The 19,482-nt window shown below is 39.2% G+C and overlaps 1 protein-coding gene across 1 annotated transcript in view; it reads right to left on the bottom strand.

Moving 5' to 3' along the window:
* The window catches only part of LOC121946024 (neuroendocrine convertase 1-like), a 204,329-nt gene that overhangs the window by 166,141 nt on the left and 18,706 nt on the right, over nt 1–19,482 (bottom strand). The window contains exons 3-5 of the mRNA XM_042490429.1: nt 19,165–19,257; nt 5,419–5,500; nt 1,401–1,504 (exon numbers count right to left, since the gene is read on the bottom strand). Coding sequence (XP_042346363.1) covers nt 1,401–1,504; nt 5,419–5,500; nt 19,165–19,257 — 279 coding nt within the window. The remainder of the gene's footprint in view (nt 1–1,400; nt 1,505–5,418; nt 5,501–19,164; nt 19,258–19,482) is intronic.

Genomic DNA, 19,482 nt, shown 5'->3' with positions numbered 1-19,482 from the left:
AGTCTGCAATACATGAGAAGAAGGTATCAGCATTGGAGAAACTTTTACTTTATAAAGCCTTTAAGGAGCTTTTTTTCTATTTTTTTCATTTTTTATTTTTTGACTTCATGAAAAAAATTGCTGTATATGATGTTTAATGTTTAGGTTCTGATTAAACATTTGCTGAAGGCATTTGAACAAAGTTTTTTTGTTGGAGTCTGTTATATTCCAAATTCTAAATATTGACAGAGAGATTTTCACTTTCATTGTCAATTCATATTGGTTCCAAATTATCAGTATCGGCCCTGAAAACCCAACATCAGTTGAACCCTATTACAGACGTAAGTGAAAATGAACACTGCACAGATGTTCATATATTATACACCTCTTTTTTCTACACCAAATATTAATCAGGAGTCAATACGGGAATTGATAAAGAATTGGACCAATAAGCAGAATCATCAATGGCCTTTGTATCAATTAAATCTTGGAAATTCCCATCACTAAATTGCAACACTGTTTCTAAATTATCTTAAAGACTGGCAATTTTGTTCTGTATTTTCTCATTATTAATGAGCTGACAAATGTATCAATATGTTTATATTTGGGATAAGTGACTATCAGAGTCAAGGGGATTTACTGATCTAGTTCCATTTCTTATGTTACATGAAAAAGGATTTTGTAAGAAAGAATTGGAAAAAAAATTGAGAAAAGTTATGCGTTGGTGCCAAAATTTGGGTAGCATATCAGTGTCGGTATAAATATTTTTTTAAACAAAGCCAAGTCTTACTAGTTACTTTGCTGAATATGAACAGAATTTTGTTGAAGCAGTTTGCCCAGGCAAACAACTTTGACTTAAGTCAAACCACTTGTGCATAGAGGGCCTGGATGTTACGAAAACAGGAAGCTGTCTTTAAAAAAAATTACATTAAAAAAATCTTTAAAAATGACTGTAAATGCAGCTACTGAAGAGTCGGACTGAAGTTGGTATTTTTTACTAATACTTTACCATAATAAATATAATGTTTTCATATCCAAACACACTGCTTTTGTCCCGCTGTTGTTCTGCACAAACACATATCGGTCAAACCCACAGGAACAAGATTCTGCTGAAGGAATGAGCTTGTCTTGTTGCAGGACAGTTTGTGTGTCAGTGTTGCTCCGAGCCTCATCAATCCCCGACATCTGTCTCAGTTCAACACGGACAACCCCCTTCACCTCCTCTCTCTCTTTTCTTCTCCATAATCTGCCTACCTCCCTCTATCCTCTGTCTCGCTTTCCAGTCACACATGAAAGCGTGCTTGACTTATGCCTGTCAGAGGAACATCCTTCACCATGAGGACGAGAGAGGAGAGAGAGGGTGCTTTCAGATAAGTCCAATGAACACACAAACACATACACACACACACAATTACACCCACCAGTTCCCACTGCATGGGCCAGAGCGGGTCATTGAAGGTGAGGGACTGGTCACTCTTATTCTCCTCAGGCTGCCTGTCAGTTGCAGACTGTCTCCTCCGGGAACCTGCAAACACACAGACCCATCATATGTGGATGTGTGTGCACGTGTGTGTAGTTTCATTTTTTTTTTTTGTTTTCAACTCTGACTTCAGGAAGTCCCCGGTCTCCAACCAATGGTGAAAGGCCTTCCAGATTCCCCGTCTCTCCAGTGAGGTGGAATACTGACGGCATATTACCATATCATTAGCATAGCATTAGCATCTCATTACGGCGGCACAGCTTGGCTCGCTGTCTGTCGATGTGCTATCAGCTCATCGAGGCCTGCACCTTTCTCTCCATACGCTTCATGCACTCACTGCCACTCGCTCCGGCTTTCTTCACATTTTCACCCCTCCACAGTGCTCCATCTCACTGCCTTAATCACTCCCACTCTTACATGACCGATATGAATCAGTTTGTTTCATAATATACTGTGAGTATTGTAAAATTAATTAATATAACGCTAGTTGTTAATGGGAAGCCTCATTTCTGAAACGACTGTAATAAAACATTGCACAGAAACATGCATGAATATATTCTAAGCATTAGTATTAATTAGAGGTGTAATGGTACATGTATTGATCCCCAACCATTCGACTCGGTATGCAACTTTCTGTGGTTGAATAATCCCTCTGAACGAACTAATTACTGACACATCAGCCTACTACACTTTAATTAGGCCTAAGTCTCAGCATGTGTTTAACAGAGATTCTCAAATTAGTCTGTGGATGTTTTATACATGTACAAAGTGCTGTCAATATGGCCAACACCAGTGCTGGAAAGGTTACTTTTGGAATATAATCTGTTGGAGATTACTTATTGCCCTCTTTAAAATGTAATAAGTAATGTGCCTATAATAATTATCTTATTCATTGTATAATTAATGTAACTTATTACATCACTTTTTGATTACTTTTCTATCAAATGTTTTAAACGGGGTTGAAAAGTCCTAATAACGTAAGTGTTTTAAGTGTTAGTCAAATTTGTCCCAAAGATTTTGCTAACCCACATTGTCCAGAAAAGTGCCAAAATCCTGCACAGCAAAAACATGCGGAGAAACATTATCAATGTTACATTATACATATATACTTTTTCCACAAAAGAGTTGATTTAAATGTAACCCTTTTATAACTGCAACATTGTAATTTTATTTTCAAAAACGCAGTGACTGTAATGGATTACAAGTACATTAACTGTCAAATTTAATTACATAACTGTTAAATGTAACTAGTTATTCACCAACACAAGCAAACAAAAATGAGCAATTGGATCCATTGTTTCGGAGTGCAATGTTTTCCAGTGAGGTACAGCACCACGGAACAAATAGAGGTAGATTAGCTAAAAACTGTGTGCCATCTTGGGTATGTCTCTGGAAACAAAAACAAGACTAAACTATTTGTGACAGCATCGTCATCATCGGTGCTTGCTGTTGTGATGTTGAAGTTTCACTGGTCCAACATTTGGACAAAATCTGAAACTACGGGAAACATACCCAAAGCAGACATGTATAAATTAATTATTTTGTTTATTTGTTTTTAAAAAGACCGAATTTGAACGGGAACTGGTGCACAGTAACCCAAATCGATATCAGACCCAAGGATGATCTGACCCAATCCAAACACAAACACCACCAACAGCATGATGTGCTTTGCCCCATGAAAAAATACAAATCATAAATATAACCAAAAATATATTTTTTTAAATTCTTGAAAATAGGTATATCCCGGGCTGATCCATAAATTTGATGTCAGGACTATTCGGAGGTATATTCTAAAAGGAGCTATATCAGCTAAAATGTAGGTGACCAAATTCTTATCCATTGTACTCTGTGTGTTTTGTCTACCTTAGCCTGCTTATGTTGCAGTGCTGCTATACAGAGCCTGCAGCCTACAGTGCAAGCACAATAACAGTGTGTGGATGTGGTGCCAGATTGTATGATTGCACTTTTTAACATTAATTACACAAGTGACTTGATGGCAGAACAAAAAAAAAACTGGTCTGTCATCAGCCAAAGATTTTATGAGTGCATGAAGTCCACTCTGTGAAACCATTGTACAAGAGGTGGACTATGTGTTTCTGTAGTCCCAACAACTCTAACAGAGCAAGACATCTTCTCTATGGCTGATTGCATCACTTTGCATTATTCCATTAAAAAATTTCATTCATATTAATATAATTGAAGCTCATCAACAAAATAGTTTTTAATGAGGAAATAACGTGCACCAAAGTAGTCAATGGGCCACATTTGTTGTGTCAATGTGTCAGATACATATTTAATCAACATTTAGATACACATACAGTAATTATCTGATTAGACTGGATATTGGCAGATATCCAGTATTGAAGGACTTGGATTGGGACCGAGGCCAAAAACTTGATCAGAAGATGCATTCTTTAAAAACTCTTTTATAGAAATAACCAAAAAACCTACTTCACAAGATAGGAATTTTCTGATTAATACTTGTGAATCACATTACAAAGAAAATCACAGCATAATTGCTATTGATAATATAGAGAACACTTGTATATATTCGGATCTACACACAGACCTAAGACGCTACCCAAACCAATTAGCTTGAGTACAGTCTGGAAGAGGCCACTAATTAAAAAAAATTAGTGAACATTTTGTGAAATACGCTTAATTTCTTTCTCGTCGTGTTTGAGATGAGAAGATCAATACCAGCGTCAAGTCCACGCATCATCTTTGGAGTCAAAGCCAGGGGATGATCAGCTTAGCATAAAGACTGGAAAGACATGGCTCTGTCCAAATAAGGTAAAAAAAAAAAAAAAAAGAGCATCCTATAATATCACCTTAAAAGCTAACTAATTAAGATGTTACACCCATGGAACTAATACTGGTCTTACTAATTGTACATGACCGAAATTAAGCAAAACAGTGCTTAAATAGAGTTTGGAATCCTATAATGAATCTTTTCCACACTGCCAAGAAACTGTGTTTGGCATGGAAATGGTCATATTTGAGATATTCAACACTGGCACACAATATTGAACATTGGCAGCTTCAATCTAAAAATACTAGTAATAAGTATTAGACTTCAAAAGTTCAAATTGGTCAAAATATACAAGTACACTCTTTTTCTATCTCTCCTGCATGAGAATACACATACAGCCGCACTGTTCATCCGCCACGTCCTGGCTTTTTCATCTGTCTCTCTCTAACTTGCCTTCATAACATCTATCAGAGCAGAGGCTGAGCGACACAGGGAGGATTATGAGAAAGAGAGGGAAACAGCACCAGAGCAGGATGTGAGCCAGTGCATTCATGTACAAACACACCCAGCACTTCCCAATACACATACATCATAACACATTATAACCAATAATATACATATGGCTGGACTTAAGGGTATACACATGCATGATGTCAATATTAACAGACATAAAACAGCTGCAGTTGATGAACTGAATTGATCAGAGAGGTTCATCATCATAAGGATCAAAATGACGTCGAAAAGGCATTTAGATAAACAAAAAATGGCAAGATAAATATACTCAAGAAAGCCATACGCACTTCCATGTTGCAATGGGTGATATATGTTGATATCTTCACATGAGACTAGATATCTTCTTAAATTTTGGAATATAATATTTTAAGTGTCTTTTTCTGATTTTAAAGGCTATGTCACAGTAAAGTAATGTAATTCTCTGAACTCATCAAACTGTTCCATCATTGTCTTTACCCAAAAACTAACTTGCCTGAGTGTGAGGTTTAGTTACATGGACGTCACAATAAATCCATTTCTTTGCAAGTTAGACAGTGTGCGGGAGTTTGTCAGCAGATTGTGCCCTACTCGTCTCTCTTGCTTTAACCCACTGGAGGTCAACAAATGCAAGACTTTCAATTGGTTCCAAGTTATTTTTTCGAAAATATCTAACTCCATAACGAGCATCACTGCAGAGAGGTGTTTAAAAACTTACTGTGAGTGGTACTGTGGTCCAGTCCTGTCACAGGAACCCGCTTGTCTCTGTAATGACTGTGCTGCCTTTGCACCCACTGAACCTGGAAATCACAACACACAGTAATTCATTAGTTTAAAAAAAAAAAAAATGTTAACTTTGGTCAATCATTAAAATGTTAGAAGCTTAACTTTTAGTTTGTTGCATTCACTTCCCCTTTGTGAATTTAGCATCCACACCTTTGCTTACTCACTAGATGCTCATGCACTACAGCTCTAACAATCTAGAGCCATTTCTGAAGTCTTATTTTGGCCTCGCACAGCCTGTTGTCTCAGATTGTGGATTTAAGAGGATGAAAGCAAAACAGTGAGAAGCAGTGAGTAAATTAAATATTTTGTCCTATTCTGTGTCAGTCTACTTTAAAAGCAAGGGAAAATCCATAGCACAGGGAGAGTTGGGTATCTTTATGGAGGAGAGTAAAAGGTTTCCTCTTCATTAGTTCAAAGAGTGCTAGCTCGCTCTCTCCTTTGCAGTCCCATTGTCCTGGGTTAAAAGCAACGAAAACACCCCCGGCCTCACCTACACCTCTGTCCTCCACAGCACACATGCGCGCACACACACACGCACACTCAGTTTCTTTCACAGGCCGCTGCTTGCAGCTTTGATCTGATAAGAGGCTGGTCCCTGTGAAGGTGGGCACTCTAAATCAAACAACAGATCACAGACACATGCGCACACACACAAACACACACATATCAGTGTCAGGCCACTATTGTCCTCTTACACTTAAATCAGAGTGGAAGAGGTTGAAAATAAATACTATTGAGAGGCGGCTGTAGTCTTTTATGTCCTAAAAGCCTTCTTGCTTTATTCCCCCTTCATGTTCTTCAATTAGACTCAATTAACAAGAGCTGGGCTAAACTACGCAAGGAAGACGGATGAAGGGTGAGGGGGGCCGATAGAGCTAAGAACACTGTATGTGCAATATGAAACACAGCAGACCTCAGGCAGGAAGTGGATGTAGTACGAGAAAAGTTCTGCTGGTGGTGTTTATATTAGGCTGACCATATTGATTCAAGATAAATTAAAGAAAAAACACAATGAGCTCAGTGTAACAATCTGGATTACTGTGCACATTATTTAGATAATGTCTAATTGAAAGGTGAACAAGATTTTTTCTTTCTACATTTCCATAACATATCAAGGACTCGTTCGAATTCTTATGTTTTTGCCCCATTTGCACAGCGTCTTTCGAACACATCAGATCCAAACTCTTTTCAAACATAATTTTAACTAGCGGGCCTAAGTGAAAAGTGAGACAGAACGTGAGGAGAAAATGAAGAACGGTATGCCATGGTAAACAAAACATTGTCATGGATACGTATGTATGAATGCTAGAGCTACATTATGGCGTCAGCTACAGAAAATAAATGTGCTCTTATGATATATTCTGTTATCCACGGAAGATTACTGCAACAGATTTTTGTTTGTTTTTTACCTTTATCTAACCAGATAAGAAACCCACTGAGATCAAGATCCCTTTCGCAAGGGTGACCTGGCCAAGAGGTCATCACACATGCCATATTCCATGACTTTTCCAAAACTTTAGATCATTTTTACTAAATCCATTACTTTTCCAGGCAAGGAAAATGTGATTGAGAAATTCCATGACTTTCCAGGTTTGTCATGATTATGGGAAAAATCTGCACATACAATACATTTCTGTAAATGTCATAATGCAGAAACCCAGTGAAACCTTATCACTGGAATATAATGTCCGGTTTACATGCACATACTCTTTAAATAACCTTTCATTTGCTTGTTAGCATAATGATGAGACATTTGTTAAAAACATACTTGCACAAATCCATCCTTAAAATAAGTGCAACAGCTTTATCTTAATTTATATCATCCCATTGCGGCATATGTATGAAATTTAATGGTGAATGGTAACTAAAGAACACTGTCCGCTAGTTAACTCAAGAGGTTTGGATGAGCTTATATAATATAAGTTTAACATATCTTTCAAAAATATTTATAATAATGTTCTGAGAACATTCAATTACGTAATTCGCTATTTTACCCAAACACCAGAGCATTCAAGACTCTCAGGTGGTCTACAAGTTTGTAGCGCTTTGTGTAAATCATTGTGTCTGCAAAAATACATCATTTAAGCCTTTAAGCTCCACCTATAATAATTTCAAAATGTTTTCCCAGAATGTATGCTTATACCACCCGCAAACTGTTGGGAAACACTCCTACAGTCTGTAAATGACACAAGTGTGTGAACAGAGAAAACAGGAGACACTTCAATAGATAATTCATGATACAAGGTATGATTATAGTAAAAATACTAAAAACTTCCTATATGTTTCTAATTGTTATATAACTAAACGAAGACATGCACATTCACATATCACCAAGGATATATGTGTGTGTATGTGTGTGTGTGTGTGTGTGTGTATGTGTACGTGCGCGATCCAACTATCTTGTAAAACCCCGCCGGCCCCTCCTTTGGAAGATCAGCCAGGACACAGTGATCAATACACATGATAGGGAGCTAATCGCTCTCTGTCAAACCAGGCCCTGCCAGCTACTAATGGCACACACTCACTGGGGAATGTGTGTGTGTGTGTGTGTGTGTGTGTGTGTGTGTGTGTGTGTGTGTGTGTGTGTGTGTGTGTGTGTGTGTGTGTGTGTGTGGAGGGGCTGTAATGGCAGATTGAGACTCTTTAGGGAGTGTTGCTCAAGGTTAGACTCAGGGGACGAGGGGCAATTGACCACACTGTCTGTGACACTGACCCCTCCACTGTCAGCGCATTCATCATCCAGCTGTGACATATAGGCAGCACACACACACACACACACACACACACACACAGATAAAAAAGTACAGCTAAAACCACAGAGTACACACCATGTACTGAAAAATGACATCACCAAATAGATTTACCAACAGAACTTATTTCAGTGGCTGCCCAACACATGTTGCAACACAAAGCTTCAAATTCATCTAATGCAAAAGATGCAGACATGTCTCCCTTCAAAATAAAAGCCTGGATTAACAGAAAAAGAGACTGGCAGAGAGAACAAGGTTTGAGATCAGTGAAAAAAGACAAAGGCAGGACTATAAAAAATAAACCTTATTTGGGAAAACTGTTTTCCAGCAGTGAGGAAGAAAAGAGCTGCGGAGCACTTGCATGATTGAACGACTGAGGTAGAACTGACAGAGGCACAATGTGAATGTGTGGAGGAGGAGGAGAAAAAAGACAGTAAGATGGAGGGAGTAAAAGTGAATGTGTGTTTGCAGACATCTATGGAGAATACTTTATGCCTGTGTGCACAAATACAGCTCTATAGAATACAAGTGAATGACTGAGGAAGGTGGTGAGGAAACAGACAAAAGTGTGTGTGTGTGTGTGTGTGTGTGTGTGTGTGTGTGTGTGTGTGCACATAATACTCCCATGTCTCTATATGAATGAGTGGATGCGGTGGATGGCAGGCAGCTGCAGCAGTGTGATACGAGCAGAGCTGTACAGATATCAGCGCTGACATTTTGGGCTTCGCTACCCACCCACGGCCCCCTGGGAAAGTGATGGCGATGGCAGCGGCAGTGGCCGCGTGCCCCCCTCAAACCCCACCCCCCTCCCTTCGCCTGTCAATCACAAAGCTGAGCCTCCTGAGGCTCTATCGGCCCCGGCCTGGCCCTGGCTGGACCCATGATGCTACGCAGCAGTGAACACACCTCATGACCAAGCGGCACCCGGACCCTGATGCACCACTGATCTCTATCTGGACCTCAACCCCCTGTCACCCCCCACATCTACTCTCTAGCTCTTCATTCAATCTCTCATCTCTGGCTGCCAGGCTGATAGCCCCAACCACAGAGAGAGAAAGACAGAGGAGAGAGGTTGTGTGTGTGTGTGTGTGTGTGTGTGTGTGTGTGTGTGTGTGTGTTACCGCAGATTAGAAGATGAACAGTGAACACACAGGCACGTTAAAAAAATGGTTGAGCTCTACTGTAGTGAGCAGCAAGGGTAGGGAGGGAGAAATTGCATACATTGGGAAAAAAAATGGAGAAAGATAAGACAGAGATACACTTCGGCCCCCTCTCTAGCCTTCTTTTGGGGCACCTCTTGGCCTCCTCTCCCTCCTCTGCCTCACTCTCCCTCCCTCCTCCCTCCCCCACCCACCCCCAGGCCCTCTGGTGTGTTGCTCACTCCATTGTGTCAGCCTTCAGAAGTGCTCAGTTTGAGTGGCAGGCCGTCACAGATCAGTTCCCTGCTAAAGCGGCCCGGCAGGCCGGGGTGACGGGCCAGGAAGGGATCTAAGTGGGGTTTATCAGCGCTTCTTAACGCCTCTCCGGCTCCCTGACACAAAAGAGAGGGGGTATTAAACATCTAAAGCAAACCAAAAAGCGTGAAAGCTCCTTATAGGGCCGCGGGATTGCGGATGTGACTGGAGTCTTTAAAAAAAAAAAAATAGCTAAAAAAAAGAAAAAGAAAACTAAGAAGAGAAAAAAGCACACAAATGCTTCAGCAGTGAGGAAGCATTGAGGGAAAATTCAAATGTATTTTCTATCCCATGTGGATAGAAGAGTGGGTGGGTGGGAGAGAGAGAGAGAGAGAGAGATAGAGAGAGAGAGAGCACATCTGTAAAACTAGCTTAATAATGTTTCAAGCTCACCACCTGTAGTGTTTATGAGGGTGAATGTAACAGCCATATACTGTATATGAAACTCAAGTATATTACCTTTAAAATTTAACATTAAAAGTAAGTGCATCCTAAGTACTTGAGTATAAACAAAATCTAAGCAAGTCAATGACAATATAAAGACAATAAAGCTTCAGTGAATGATTTAAGTCTCAGAGGGGTTAAATTTTCACACTCAAATCTTTTTCGTTTCAAGACCTTCCATCAAGTAACAACCAAAGAACAGGTGTTTAGATTAGGGGTCAACCAATATTGGTTTTAACTTCGAGTCCAATAATCAATATTTGGAACTGATACACATTTACAATAAAAATGAAAATATTTCTGCCGAAATTTAAAAATCTGGAATACAACAAACTCCAACACAAAACTTTGTTTTAATGCATTTAGCAAATGTTCAATCAAAACTGAAACTTTCAACATTATAATACAATTAGTTCCCTGCAACTTTTTTTATAAAGTTCAGTGAAAATTTAAATTAAAAAATGAATGAATACAAATAGCTCCCTGAGGTTTTACAAATTAAAAGTTCCTCCCATGCTGACACTTTCTTTTGCATGTATTGCAGACTACCTTCCCAGGTGTTGGTTGAGTGTAATACAGTCACATTTTCATTAATGAATTTTATATGCAATCATTATAATAAAACACCTATACAGATTATCTGCAAAATGCCAAATACTGGTCCCGATAATCGGCCAGACCGATAATCTGTCGACCCCTAATTCAGATACTAAGTTTGATAAACAATGTGGATCATTAACAAAAATAAATAGACATTTTTCACAGCAGACATTTCACTTGTCATTGTAAGAAACACAAAAGTGTATACTTATACTAATAATCTCACATAAATGGCATGCAGTCATATATAATGTTACAATTATACCTGTGTTTTTTCTACTATAACATGCTAAAATGTCCATCATAAAAAAGGTCTATGGGTATTTTTGCATGATAGGATCATGATAGGAAAGGAGTCAAGTAGGAAAAGCACACAGAAGTAAGAAAACTGATGATGGTTAAATTCCATTTAGCTGCTTCAGTTTCAGAATTCTGGCATTGTGCATGTTGGTTTACCGACACAGCTTACTGAGACACATGAATATAATTGAATCATCAATGATGTAATTAGTAACACTTCTGCTTTTTCTACTATGACAAGTCAAAATGTCTTCAAGTTAAAAAAAAAAAAAGCTCCCCATTTCTGTTAAACAATTTGGAGTGTTGCAGTTACATTTTACTGAACAAACAAAGAAACCCTAAATTGCCCACATCAACAGCTGAATTACTACTATCAGCACCTGCCTTGTAGGAGGACATGCATATATAAACTCCGGTCTTAAGGCCTTTGCACACCTGGGGGCTCGAAGAATAAATAGCATGAAAATGCAAATACTCGCCTGCTAATATTTGTCATCACTCAACATACTGGCAGCGCAGCAAATTTGCAACAGTTGCACCACTTGTTTAATATATAGAATATATATAAAAAGGTTTTGCTGCGAATAGATTCACCAGTAGAGATGCAAATTTGCAACAAATACCATGATTCTGTCAACCCAGAGCAGCGTCTGACAGTCTGTCTCAGGTGAGTTGTTGCATAGCTACAGCTACTGTAAACTATTTTATTAAGTTACTTGAAGCGAAATGCTCTGAGTGAATTTGAGTTCCTTCTGATAAACTGTTACACAGTGTATGCTGGGGCTTTAAAATAAAGTTTGCTGCCTTGGTTCGGACTACAGCACTGTGTTGTTGTTTTATAATGCTCATAAGTATAGGCGCAACGTGATTGGTTGATGTCTTTATTCATGATGCAAAAGCTCAGAAAAATCAGTCTCGCTTAAAAAAAGTACTTTTTTTGCCATGTAATATCCGCAATCTGTGTGAAAGTACTCATGACAAAATAGTTCTAAAAACTAAACTGACATGCAAATTAAATGCACATGAAAAAATAAATAAATCCTGCCCCTATTGTGTGAAACCATTTGCAGTTTGGGTAATAACCAAAATACACAAGGCACTTGCAGCATGACAAGTGCAGCAGCATGGCTGCAGCAGAGCGCATCCATTATAATCAACTTAAGCTGCTACACTGACCAAGGAAGCTGCACTTGACCACGTGGGCACTGTGATAGTCAGTGTCAATGGTTTGTGGTTGGTCTATTTAATTTTTTCTATGCACAGCTCTGTGGCCCTCCAACAGGTAAAAACTACATAGAACGGTGTAAAATCATAAAAATGCATATTTCATGATATAAGAGGCAATGTGAAGCAGAGCAACCTTGTGTGTTTTCACATTGAAATAAATCAGACAAATCAATGCATCCTGTTGTTAAAAATGATCCAGTTAATTAATTCAATACCAGTTAATATAGCCTACGCTTCCAAACCCTGCATAACCGACTGCATTATCACTTGGCAAAACTCAATACACTCACAGCGAAACTGGCAGCAGCCACACGCTGAAAAGCCAGAGTCTGTGTGGCAGGTAAATAACTCTGTTCTGCTCCTCCTACGTGCGTAGTGCGTCTATGCCCCGTGTACTCCAGCCGTAAGTAAACCCTGCTCTCTTCAGTCCAGAGAAACAGAACACACTCCTGAGAGACATCTTCACGTCAAACTTGCAACCTGGGTTATCACGATTGGCTAAGTATGTAAATGAAAAAGTGAGACACCAAGGTTGTGTCCAAATTCATTCCCTTGTTCACTTATTCACTCCGTAATAGACACTCAAAACTTACTCCAAAGTTAGCAATAAAGTGGGATTTCAGACACTGTTATGAATTATCATCATATTACATAATAACTGACAAGTGTAGTGTCACTAGATGGAAATCTGTAAAATGCATCTCACTGTGGGACAAGAAAGTAATGAATATGCCATGGACACACTTGTTTTGTTAAATCGTGGGGATATATGAGGGCATATAGAGAGCAACATATATGCACATGTATCTATCATAGCAACTATGCTAAAACTCAGGGAGATCACACATCAGTCAGTGCAGTGTGAGACTGATGTTTTGTTAGTACTGGGCAAAAGAGGTCAGACATGTTCCTTTGGTTGATTGGTTGATCTCTGATGTTTACATCTTCTTCTGAGAGATAAACTGTCTTGTCCTAACAAAACTTTGTGCAGTTGTCCAGTTTATATAGTGACAACTGTTGCACTGCATCTGTCTTTGACTTCTCTGCTGAGAGCCATGCTGCTGCTCTAGTGGCAGTAACAACAAGGCACAGCTTCCACACACTGCAGCAGCTTAGACTAACTAGAAAGTCTAAGTCTTTGCATTAAAACAAATTTAAAGTCAGAGGACCAGGACGGAGTCTGCACAGTGGTTTTCTGTATGTGTGTATTGAGTGTGTAGTGCACCAGCAGGGACCAGTGAGTGTACATCAGGAGCTGGCAGGGGGTTAGTATCTGAGACATTTTGTAAAAGGTCAGTGTAGAGTTCAGTGAGAGACGTGTCTATGTGTTTGAGAATGAAACTGCAAGAGGTACGATAGTTAGGACAGTTAGGGAGAGGGCCAGTGAGGGGTGGTGGAGCCTGATGTAGGGGTTTCCAGCTTACGGAGAATAAATCATCAAGTTTAACGGTGCTGCAAGTCTAACTTTATTGAGTGGCAGTGGCAGTAGTGTCAGCAGGTGAGGCTTTGTGTTTTTCTATCTGCAGAGCTCTGATCACGACTATTTATTCAGGTGTTGCGACCATGGAGCACCAGTGCAACATGGAAATCTTTGCATTCCGTGAACCGGAGAGCTGTTAGTTTTCAGTGGATGAATGATCATACCGTGGTTACAGTTACTGTCTGCTGACACTAACATCCAGCTGTTGACCAGAAGCTTCAAGTACACAGCAAAAACGTCAACACTTCTGACCCAAGACAAGCCGGTTCCTTCATAATAAAAGCACCATGGGTTCCGCTTTGATTTATTTAATTATGTTAATACTTAATTTAACTTTACTATAACAGTAAGTTATTTAACTTTATACTGTACTTATCATTATAACAGTCTTATATTAGACTTTATTATAACAGTAGTTTATGTAACTTCATTTTACAGCAGTAGCTACTTTATTTGTAACTAGTTTATTTGATAATTGTGTATTTTGGTAGTTTACAGAAGTTTAGAAGAGAATACAAAATAGGGAGATTAAACAATTAAATACGATTAAATAGGGAGAGATAAACAAGGTAGCAGCGCAGAGAAAGAGAGAGAAAAACTTGGATGTTATTGTCTTCTGTCGTGCTGCAGCCATCTCTGTGTATGTGCATTATATGTCTGGTGGTTTCCTGTGTACATATATTCCTGTTTGCATGTTCGAGCATGCGTCTCGCTCCGTGACTATTTAAGTCAGAACGCATGTGAGCTGTTAGCTGTGTAAATGTGTAGGTGGCATATTGTGGCCCTATCTGTGTGTCGTCTGTGAGCCCTCACATGTTTGTGTGGAGCCGTTTCTCTACAGCCTTGCTAATTGTGTCATTAGCAGGGCGATTAATACAACAGCTGATTCTTGCTTTGCTAACAGAGGGCCGCATCGACCGGGATTACATGGTGGCAAAACCTCCTCCTCCTCTGAGAAACCACCACGGATCTTCATTTGTGTGTGTGTGTGTGTGTGTGTGTGTGTGTGTGTGTGTGTGTGTGTGAGAGAGTCTAGTGTTCCAGTGTAGCTCTCCACATGGTAGCCTCAGAGCTCCATTCCTACAGACTGCTGTGACTCATCCAGTGTTTGATACCAGCTACAGCAGCTGCAGCAGATTGCACTGATTTATGAAGTGTGTTATTATTCCTCTGTTATGGAACACATTCACAATTTACTTTGTTTTTGCAGAATTGAACAATAGTTTCCATCGGCTGTGATGTAGAGGTGTTTCTGATATTCTTTAATGCATTATCATCTGTTGACCATGGTTCCACATTATTATTTACACTTAGCTGAAGAAGGCAGGGGTGAGTGGTAAAATATTAGGTTTCATCTTTTCTTCTTAGAGGTCATACTCTGAAATTATATTCAGCAGAGGTAATATATTACATGTTACTATATATATTACTATATTACAAATACCAAAACACATGGGATGTGCAAAAGAAATGAATAAATCTCATATATATTTTTGGTAGATTTTATATTACTTCATGAATGACAGGATTCGTTCTAACATATTAGGATGAATCCAGTCACACGTGGTTATTGAATGTCCTGTGGTATTAACATAATCCAGCAGGTGTGTGATGTTCCTCATACATACATACTTTGAAACCAGGGTGTCTACAGGAATCAGACACTAAAAATGTATGTTTTTAAGACCTTTTCATAACCACTTTTTAACCAAATTTAGCTGCTTTTTTTTTGGACAAATGATCTTTTGTATACTCAAGCACTGCAGGTAAAGGTTAATAAATGTAAGTAGTATTTATATTGGGGTATGTAAGTGCAGAGGCTAGACTCATTTTGACAAAAATAAATTATATTAGATAAAATGTTTGTGGCAATTAAGACCTCACAAATGTAAATTGGAGAGTATTTAATTACTCTTTAGACCTATTATTTATTTTTTTTTTAAATGAATTTAGACTTTGTAAGGACCTGGGGAACAGCGGTCGACAGAAATGTCTACATTTAAGGTTGACTTACTCTCTTGCTCCGGGGCTTTTGACAGTATCACATGGTCTGAAGTTTGCACATTTGTCATGGAAGTGCAGATACTAAAACTTTTTAAGTACTCTGCAGTGTTTCTGTTTCAGAACTGTGTTTACATGTTAAAACCTAAAACATGGCAGCCGAGCAAACGTCATCTGCTGATGTTGACGGTGTGATGCAATTGAAAGCTCCAGAACAAGCAAATAAGTGGACCTTGAGTTGAAATTCAAAATATGGCCGATAATGTCCCAAAATAGTATTTTTGTTCTTTTCAGTTTGGAGAGTGTAAACATAATATTTCTATAAGGTATGTTAAAATTTAAAACAAGACCCGTAAAGTCAGTGTGCCATGCTGTTCACATCACACTATGTGATGCTACAATAATCTACAGTGAGACCATGATGGAGGTAATCCACTTTGTCAAGACATTATAATCAGACATTATTATCATTATTATTATCATATTATTATCAGACATTATCATTTGAGCCTTTCTTTGAAACTTAACATACTTGTTAAGCAGTTAGTTAACAATAAAGTTAAGTTAATGAGGGATATTACTGTATTGTTGGAAAATAAGTGGACGATCAGAAATACTGTACCGTTTTTTGGGGGGTTTTTTTTGCTGTTCACTGAACTGTATTTTAAGTTACACTCAAAACAATTTCAACATCTCAACCACTCATCAGCTTCGGGAAAGAAAGAAGACTTTGTGTGACCTTCTCTTCAGAGCATGTAACTTGGACATCCATCCTTTTGTGGTGAGATTTTAAAAAAGTGATTTTGAAGGCAGATTAAAAAAACAGGATGTTGGTTTATTTGTGATGCTGAGAAGAGAACGTCAAAATCACAGCCAGGAAAAGTTTCTGACCTTTCATCATTCTTCAGAGGATGCAACCTGGACTGATGTTCCAAACACATGATTCCAACATGATTTTGCCAAATGAGGAAGTTTAAACAAACACTTATTTTAAAATTCAAAACTTCACTGTGAACTATGACAACAAACAACAACTCAATTTAGTTCCACTAGATATGTAACGCATGACACCACCATCATATAATGCTTTTGCTACACGATGATGCATCAGTAACACAGACTTTCATCTTAAATGAATGAAATACCTTTAAAGAAAAGCACACTCAACACCTTATTACCATGGGCGGATAATGGCACAATGAGCCCCTGGGCACAGATATGCAAAAGACCCCACCACAGGAGTATGACACACACATTTTCTGGTGGTTTTGCCTGTTTTTTTGTTTTGTGTCTCTTTGAAGTTATGCGTCTTTTTATGGTACTGTGTCTCTTTGTAGTCGTTTTGTGTCTTTTTGTGGTTGTTTTATTTCTTTTTCAGTCATTTTGTGTCTCTTTGTTATCATTATGTGTCTTTGTTGTCATTTTGTGTCTCTTTGTGTTCTTCTTGTGTCTTTTTTGCTCGTTTTGTGTCTTTTTGTTGTCATTTTGCATCTATTTGTGGTCATTCTGTGTCTCTATGTTGTCATTTTGAGTGAGTTCCTAGTCATTTTGTGTCATTTTTGGTCATTTATGTCTCTTTTTTGGCCATGCTGTGTCTCTTTATTGTTATTTGAGCCTGTATGTGGTTGTTATGGCCCTCTTTGCAGATCCTTCACATCTTTTGTGGTCATTTTGAGTATTCTCCTGAAAGTATCTCTTCAAGTGACATTTTCTTGGTGGGAGCTAGGTGGGCCCCTAACACTTCGGCCAGTAGTAATCCATCCATGCCTCATGCGTGATGCCAGAATTGTTTTTTTACCTTGTTACTCTAATACTGTTTTCACCTCAGAGGGCAGTTTAAGAAGCATTAAACTAACATTAACTCTGTCTCAATGTTATGGCTTACTAAACATCGCACAGTGTAGTAATTAGGGAGCTGTGTACTGTAACCCACCTGCCTCACAATGCGAAGTACAGCGTGCGATGCAGAGTGAAAAGCAGCACACAGCTTCTGTATAGACAGAGGCCTGGTCAGAGGTGGGTGGATGGGGTATAGCTCAGGCTCTGGCAGCAGGCCAGCTGCTGTAGCCAACACACAGTAATTGTGTTTGGCAACACATAACCCTCCATAAATACATCCTCCATATCCCCTTTACAATATTGACTGTGTTCAGCCTAAAATATGCTATTAAAGCAGATTCTATTAGTCTGATTGTTTTTAAGGACTAAGGCATTATTTAATGCGTTTTCTAGTTAGTGAGAAAGATTTTTTTTCTTGCCTTGATGCTAGTTCACATACAAGAAAATAACCAACCAACGGATTTTAATTCATTTAAGGAATCAACAGCACCTGGTAAGGAGACGCAATGTCTAAGAATGCAATTGTTCATTATCCCAAAACATTATTTGTGCAATCCATTAATTTTAAGACTCATTACAAAATGTGGGACATTTTGGGGGTGCAAATTCATTTTCACCAAAAGTTACGCTGGTAGAAAAGTAATTAAAGTTACAGTTTAATGAAATCATGAACCATACATGGAGTCACTGGAGATTGTGCATAAATTACTTCAATTAATCACACGCACACTGATTCAGATGATAACTCTGAATCACGAAGTTGGGAATCTTCTCTCTCTTTAACTCTGTCCATTTCTTGCTCCTGCTTGCATGTGTGTGTGTGTGTGTGTGTGTTTGTTTAAATGTACTGTTGCTGTGTTTGTATGTGTTGCTGAAGGGGCAGTGTGTTGGGGAAGGGCCAGAGGTCTGGGGCACCCTGGAGAACGGACAGGGCCGAAGCTGCATCCCCGACCCTCCTTCCCGTCCCTCCTCCCTCACCCTGCGCTGTCACGGGATGTCTCCGTGGGTGACGGTTTCCCTGGCAACCGAAGCCCTGTGAGGAGGCTGCATTGTGCGCTCTGAGGGTGATGCAGAACGGCTTGTTGAAGGTGGCAAGGGAAGAGGAGGGTGAGGGGGGGCGTAAAGTGATATCGGATGGAACAGGCACACAAGCTACACAAGCAGGGTAAACAACTTTCAGCCATTACTCACCACATGGCTCTGTTTCTTTTTTTTCCCCTCCCATCCTTCTCGCTAATCAACACTAGACCCTGATTAAAACAGCAACGCCAGCCAAATGAACTTCCATTTGCATATACATGCTGTGTAAAATCAGAGCCGATGCCAGAGTGTGAATTCACCTTGACGTGGCCGTGTTAAATGTATCAAACAGTCACGTCTAAGTAGCTGAACGCTCTGATTTGCTGTAGTTACAAATCCATTTCCCGCTGTGTTACACAGACAGTGCAAGTCAGGCCAAAAAAAGAAAAACCTGAGAGCAGCTTCTTTTGGGAACCTGCAGCTTGATCCCCTCTCTAGATCCTAACGTGTGATGGGTATTTTATTTACCTGTGTTTATTTAAAGGAACAAGTGAAAGACTTACCCCTACTGTGTTTGAGAGTCTGTTCTCAAAGGTGGCTCTGTCAGGGCGCCCCCTGCTGTCCCTGAGGGTGTAGACATCCTCCAGGCTGCCAACCTGTAAGAGCAGTAACAAAAAAAAACTCACTTACAGGACATAAAGAGTTAACTTTTTCTTGGTTGAGTGCCTTTTTATTTGAGAATTTGTTTAAATATTGTGCCCTCCAAAACTACTAAGGATATGATAAGAATGCAAAAATCATACAAGTGTTTTCATCATTACAGAGAGACCAGTTTGCGTTCAGTGTGAGGGTCAAAGCACAGAACGCATTCAGCCTTAATC

The sequence above is a fragment of the Plectropomus leopardus genome, chromosome 7 (genome assembly GCF_008729295.1).
Source record: "Plectropomus leopardus isolate mb chromosome 7, YSFRI_Pleo_2.0, whole genome shotgun sequence".
Lineage (NCBI taxonomy): Eukaryota > Metazoa > Chordata > Actinopteri > Perciformes > Serranidae > Plectropomus > Plectropomus leopardus.
The sequence above is the reverse complement of the archived record's forward strand: the minus strand, read 5'-3'. Positions and strand labels throughout refer to the sequence as shown.